This window comes from Aedes aegypti, chromosome 3 (genome assembly GCF_002204515.2).
Source record: "Aedes aegypti strain LVP_AGWG chromosome 3, AaegL5.0 Primary Assembly, whole genome shotgun sequence".
Classification (NCBI taxonomy): domain Eukaryota; kingdom Metazoa; phylum Arthropoda; class Insecta; order Diptera; family Culicidae; genus Aedes; species Aedes aegypti.
Window position 1 is genome coordinate 318,421,443 of NC_035109.1, and position 6,537 is coordinate 318,427,979.

At 39.2% G+C, this 6,537-nt stretch overlaps 1 protein-coding gene across 1 annotated transcript; it reads right to left on the reverse strand.

The window, feature by feature from the left end:
• Window positions 1-4,108: 4,108 nt before the first annotated feature.
• On the reverse strand, window positions 4,109-6,060 carry LOC110678189. The gene is made up of 4 exons (XM_021850811.1): window positions 5,966-6,060; window positions 5,455-5,901; window positions 4,219-4,704; window positions 4,109-4,156 (listed from the first exon to the last, which is right to left on the reverse strand). The coding sequence occupies exons 1-4, from the start codon at window positions 5,966-5,968 to the stop codon at window positions 4,109-4,111; spliced, it is 984 nt and encodes a 327-aa protein (XP_021706503.1). The 5' UTR covers window positions 5,969-6,060.
• Between the last annotated feature and the right edge of the window lie 477 nt (window positions 6,061-6,537).

Sequence of the window (6,537 nt, forward strand, 5' to 3'; positions counted from 1 at the left end):
CGTTGTAAAACTAAAACCACTGCCATCGATGTACATGGTAGCTATATTTATTCACAATCACGCTATTGGAAAAACTTTAACCACTGTTTGACTTGTTGCATTAATGAGTTTTGTTCAGAATAACATCTGGTCAACCGCTATGTAGCACCTGAAGCTGAAACCATTATTGAACCATCAAATGTGGCTATTCAGTTGCTTTTACAAAAGTACAGTATCGTTTCGGATTTATCACACCCTGGCCAGAACATATTTTTATTTCTTCAGAATGCTTCTGCAAACCTCGAACATCTGTACTTCATGTCAAAGACAGATGATCATCGTCCGAGTGCAAGAGAAGGACTCTAAACTAAACTGCGCATTATGGTCCTCCAAACATTTAGGGGGTGTATGGTCCTCCGGAAATCTAAGGGGTTGGTGTCAGGCCCTGCATGCTAGCCGTAAAAAAATCAAGCAACGAATAATCAACGAGAGAATACGAACCGGGACAATCAGCGAAGACCCCAGCGACATGAAGGAACTAGCGATTGGAAGCTTGGAACGTGGAAGTATAAATCTCTCAACTTCATCGGGAGCACACGCATACTAGCCGATATTCTGAAGGGCCGGCATCGTATGCAGAAGGTGTGTTCGAAGGAATCAACAGTGTGAACGTTTAGAGGTAATCATACCATCTACCAGAGCTGCGGCAACTCACACGAGCTGGGAACAGCTTTTATAGTGGTTTCGCAGTGCCATCTCACCAACAGGGTTGGGAAAAAGTCTGAAATTCACTCTACAGTAGCCAAACAAAGCCAATCACAGTCAGCGAAGCCAGTGAAATCTCACGCCCATCGCTGCTGAAGGCAAAAGCCTTGAAAATGGCAAAACACCCGTTGCTAAGGGCAACCCAAAATTACTGTAGAAAAATGTTCTATTTCCCGCTGCATTTCCCGCATTTAGAGCCTTCAATGACACTCATGATTTAGAAAATTCGTGCACCCAACAGAGGCTACTTGATGAGATTCACGTTTTTGAACTACTGTACTGGGAGAGCCACGTGATTTTCGCAAAAAGTCAAGCCTACTACTATTACCATTCCCAGCACTGCTCACCAATACATTCTCACTTGTGTAATCGTATAAAAACGAGTTGTTTTCAACCAGCAAATCAGCTGTCAAACTGTTGTTGAAAAATATTAAAATTGTTTTCGTTTTCAAAATGGTTCTGAAGTGTATGATTTTTCGTGTCCGGTTTATTCAAGCCATAAAACACATCAGATGTTTCGACTTCCAGCGATATTGAAACGGATGACCGAATCTGAGCGATGTTTAGCTGTAAATCGGCTTGAGCTGTGGATGCAAGCATGCAGATTGGAAAAAACTCCCGCGTCCCATCACCGTGTTTGCAGTCGCCACTTCGTGTCTGGCAGACCAGCCAAAAGTTTTGAAAAGGATGCTGTAGATTGGATTCCGACGCAGAATTTATCAAATGATGTCGTACCGGAGAAGGTTGATGCTGATAACATATCGGTAGACTGTGAAGAGGAGGGTAACAACGGCACTGAACTCAATCCAGTTGTCCCGGATAATGACCACAGCGGAAGTTTGGAGTGCAGTGTTGTTCAGTCCTATGAACATTTTTTACGTGACATATCCGACAATGCTACAGTGGAATCTATGCTAAATGGACGACATGTCTCTGAAAAGGAGTTACAACCAAATGAGCTGAATGGTATTCAAATCAATGAAGAGTATGTTCTCAATTTGTTTTCAAGACACATTCTATTCAAATATAGTGGCTCAATTTCATATTCATACTGAACACTTTTCACAAAAAAAAACTATTGAATGATATATTGGGTTTAAAATGTTTTAGGGTAGGGCGGGGCAAGATGAGCACCCTAAGGATAGACAGATTTTTGCATGTTATAATTATTTTTCATTCAAAATAATATGGAACTGATTATGTAACATGTTTTCTACCTGCTATAAACATAGCAGGTTCAAAAAATAAAAAAAAATCATATGCTGCGGGCCAAGTTGAGCACCCCTGCGGGGCCGAAAGGGCACTCTCTTAATTAACTAGGGTAATTAACGGCTTCGGCTATGACCTTCATTATTGATAAAAATGTATTCGAGTCGATATGTAATTTAAAAGTTTTTTTTATCAACTTGATGTGAAAACAGTGCCCTGTACGAGTATGTAATTTTGTAATTTTGAGTGTATAATTTTGAATGAATTTCAGATCATCCTTCAAATCAGCTGATAGTGGTTATGTTGATAAGGATGTCTCGTTCTCGGGTCAATCTTCAGGTTTAGCCACATTTGTCTTGCCAGTTTCCATGAATAGGTAAATATAAATTAATCTTTCAATAATGTTTTTATCGTAAAATTATCAATCCATTTATAGCGTAGCCAGCGTAGGAAACGTCATCAATATTCATTTCCCTGCTGATGATATCACCTGGGCCAATTCACATTTTTCGACCACACAACCTGTTGATTTGACAACGATATCAGAGATGCCGCAAAAATTCTTCAGTGATGTCAGTGTTCAAACTGATACATGCATGGAGAAGGAAGTGCAGCTGTGGAAAAGCGCAAACGATCAAACCAACAAAGAAGTAGTTTTTCTTCGAAACCTCCGAGAAAAGTTGCAACGGAATTTACGTATCGCCAGAGACACTAGCCAGCTTTCCGTTTCGTCACTTGAAATCAGTGACAAAAAATGTTGCTATATCACTGGACTGAGCTCTGGGCGTACGTTGAGGCACCTCTACGAAAATTTGAAAGGATATTTACCAGAATATGAAACGCTGGATAAGGAAAAAACCTTCGTTTTGGCCTTGCGCAAACTGCGATTAAATGAGCCGTTCTGCACTTTAGGCTATCTATATGGCCTGAACCAAACAGCGATTTCTAAATATTTTTTCGAAACGATAAATGCGATTTTTCCTTTCATGAAAGGTTTAGTTCAATTTCCATCCCGGGCTGTCTTGAAACAACATATGCCATTATCGTTTCGGCAGAAATACGATGATAATGTGACCATTATCATCGACTGCTTTGAGATAAATACTGAATCTCCGAATACGAAAGCCATGGTAGCCAGTGCTAATGTATTTTCGAACTATAAAAAGCACAACACTATCAAAGTGCTGATTGGAATTAGTGCATCTGGTGGAATCATTTATGTATCTGAGGCATTTGGTGGTCGAGCGTCCGATAAGGAAATTGTAAAATCTTCCGGATTCTTGGGCCTAATTCGTGAAGGGGATTTTGTGATGGCTGATCGTGGTTTCCTGATCGAGGACCTGCTGGCACCGTTGAATGCATCCATAGCCTACCCAGCGTTCAAGAAAAAAAAATCAGCCGCTTGATGCAGTTCACTCTAAAGAACTCTCATCCCTAAGGATACATGTCAAACGGTTGATTGGTTCCCTACGGCAAAAGTATTCGATATTAACTGATATAATCCCCATAACAATGTTGCAACATTGGAATAATAATACACCTGCGATTGATCAAATTATAATGATATGTGCAGCACTAGTTAATTTGTGCCCTACAATAGTTCCAGCAGTTTAAGTTCTTTTTTTATTTTGATTCAGTATTAACTTCTAGATTTTAACATGTTTGTATCTGTATTCACACATTTGTAAATGTCTTAGCAACTAGTTCAGGAAATAGAACATTTTCAAAAAAAAGTACAGCCTTTTGCTTGCAATATTTCCAAAAATCATCACAACGTTTAATTTCAAAGAGCAAAACTTGATTAGGTGATCATACATAGAAATAACCATAACTTGCATTACAAATATAAATCTGCATTAAAGCTTGATAGTATTATTTATGTTTAGTTCTAAGTATGACTTGATAATCCTCGTTGCGTGCAATAAAAGAGTCATTTAATTCTAATAACGTTTCGACCATATCTGAACGATTTCTAGCTGAGAAAGGACATTTCACTTCAATCGTTATCGTACCATGACAATCGCAAAGAAAAACCGCATCCGGAGACGCCCCCAAGAATGGAAACTCGTTGTCGATCACCAGTCCTGATTTTGATTTCCGCAGATTTTCATGCAAATGTTTTACAGATTGGAACAACTGGTCAACTGCTTTGTCCTCATTCTTTTTGCCATACCTTGTAGCTGCTGTCGAAAATGCTTTTACACTAGGGTAACAAATTTTCTTAATCAACGATACAGATGGTCGCTCCAACCGCGTGCAACAAACATCTTTCAAATTAGATGCTGTGATACGCCCACTCCTGAATATATTCCACCACTTGGAATTAGATTGATCGATGGTGAGGGTGTTGATCCGCTTCAAAAAAAATGGTTCCTTCGGGAGATTTCGAACAAACTCGGACGCCCGTGCTTTTAAATCAGCTATCGAATTTATATTTGATGGATCATACAATAGTTGATAGTTGTAATCTTTAAGTTCATCTCTCAGTCCATCTTCATACGAGCATTCGCTGCACCTAAAGTTCTCTTCTCCGCAAAACAGGCTGCTGGCAACAACATTCAAACCATCATTCTGCAGTGTGTTTAAAAGATCGCGGCAACGATTGTCGATGTTTGATGAAGAGGAATTGCTGGTAAAGTAGTCTCTCTGTATCTGTCTCCCAAAATCAATATCACGTACTTTTTTATAAAGATTGACATTGATACTTGCAGGTGGCTTTTTCCAGTACGCCGGCAAGTCTGTAACAGACATCTGGAACAAAAAAGTCACGGGTTAAAATTGTATTCAAAACAACTAATATTATGGGTAATGTTACAACACTAGCCCGAATGCCATTAGCCTTTGGGATAGTCACGTAGAGTCATTGGCGTAGCTATATTTTTTTTATAGAGATGGGTGGTGAGGGGAGGGGACTCGATTATCAGGGATTTGATTATCCGGAAATTTAGACTCGATTATCCGAATTTTGTTTTCTGAAGTTCTTGTTTTTCAATTTTTATGCATAAATCTGAGATAAATTGATATTGCAATATACAATATGAATGGTTTTGCAGTTTAGAACGAATTTAAGAAAATAAATCTGAGATAATTTGGTATTACAATATACAATATGAATGGTTTTGCAGTTTAGAACGAATTTAAGAAAAGTAGGGATTTGAAAAGGTGTTTTTGTGTATGCTGGTCAAAACTGTTTTTCTTGTAAAGACCCCTACTGTTCCAAGAAAAAATTTCTGGCTACGCCACCGCATTATATATATGAAATAACGAAAACAGATAATATTTAAGTTCTTTTGTCAAAGATTTCAATTTTTTTCTTTGTGATTCGATTATCCGGAGTGAAACAAAAAATCGATACACCGTATAATCGAGTCCAACCTGTACTTAGCCTTCATTTAAGGTGAAATTTTTTCATATCGGACTATTTTTGCAAACGATTGATGTCGAAAAAGAGCCAAAGAAAATGTTAGACAAGCCTGGCCTAGAATCATTATGGATACCTACCTTCTTCTCGATTATCGATGTTCGAATCCCTTCTAGGGCAAAAAGCGTTGCTCCGACGTGGCTGCAAGCTTCCAGAAGACCAATTGCACAATTGCAGTGTGCCGCAAGTATCTTTCCGGACTTATTGATTAAAATCCACGGCGTGAGCGGCTTCTCGTTGAGAGCAAACGAATGTCGCACAATTCCATGCACTACAAAAATATCTTGGATCTTCTTGCCTGAGACGCTTTTCACCCAGCCATTTTTGTAATAAAAAATTGCATCCATTCCTTTGGCACAGTTCTTGGGGGCTCCCGTAAACGGATTGGGGTCAACTACCAGGAATTGATAGATGGCGAACGTTACTGTTAAAGGCACTTCCTGAGGTTTCGTTTGCAATGCTGACGGATTCACCCCGTAGCACATAGCAACTTTCTCGCGGTATCTCTGAGCTGCGACTTCACAATCCTTAAAATATATTCAAACAGAGTTAGTTTTGATACCGATAGATGTTTTAAATTAATCAATTTACCATTTTTGGAACGGCAATTTGGTTTTGCTACTATTTTTTCACTGATGGTTTGACCAGGTTTGACAGCAGTTTGTTTATATTTTCAACCAGCAAAATTTATGTGGTTGTGAAACATCTCACTAACACTAGAGAAAGCAGAAACCACTATAGTGATCTAGGACAGGACGTGACAGCTCAACTAAGACTGCCCTGTTGTTTTTCAGTCGATAACCTTGACGATACAGAAGCCAGTGCAACCAGAATCTTTTTAAAGCAAACCTTGTGAACAAATTCAAACATCAAGGTTCATAATTTTGTTGTTTCTTATACGTTTCATTCATTCAGTGCAATAGAGGATGCTAGCTTATTAAAAAAATCAGGTTTACATTAAAAAACGGCGATATTTTTCAAGAAAATTGAAACAATTTCCATTACATTGCTTTGCGGGCTTCGTAGCCGTGCGGTTAGTGTCACCGAGGCATTTAGCCGCATCGTGCTAAGGAGTGTGGGTTCGATTCCCGCCTCAGGCCGGAAAACTTTTCGACAGGAATGTCTTCCGACTGTGCCACTGGGCGTTGCATGCTAGTCCGTTG

Bases quoted from the DNA above. Each gene is read 5' to 3' on its own strand.
- LOC110678189 (XM_021850811.1), bottom strand. The intron at 4,705-5,454 runs GTAGGTATCCAT...TTTTTGTTCCAG, and splicing joins CATCGATAATCGAGAAGAAG to ATGTCTGTTACAGACTTGCC. The intron at 4,157-4,218 runs GTTTGTTGCACG...TTGTTACCCTAG, and splicing joins CAGCATCTAATTTGAAAGAT to TGTAAAAGCATTTTCGACAG.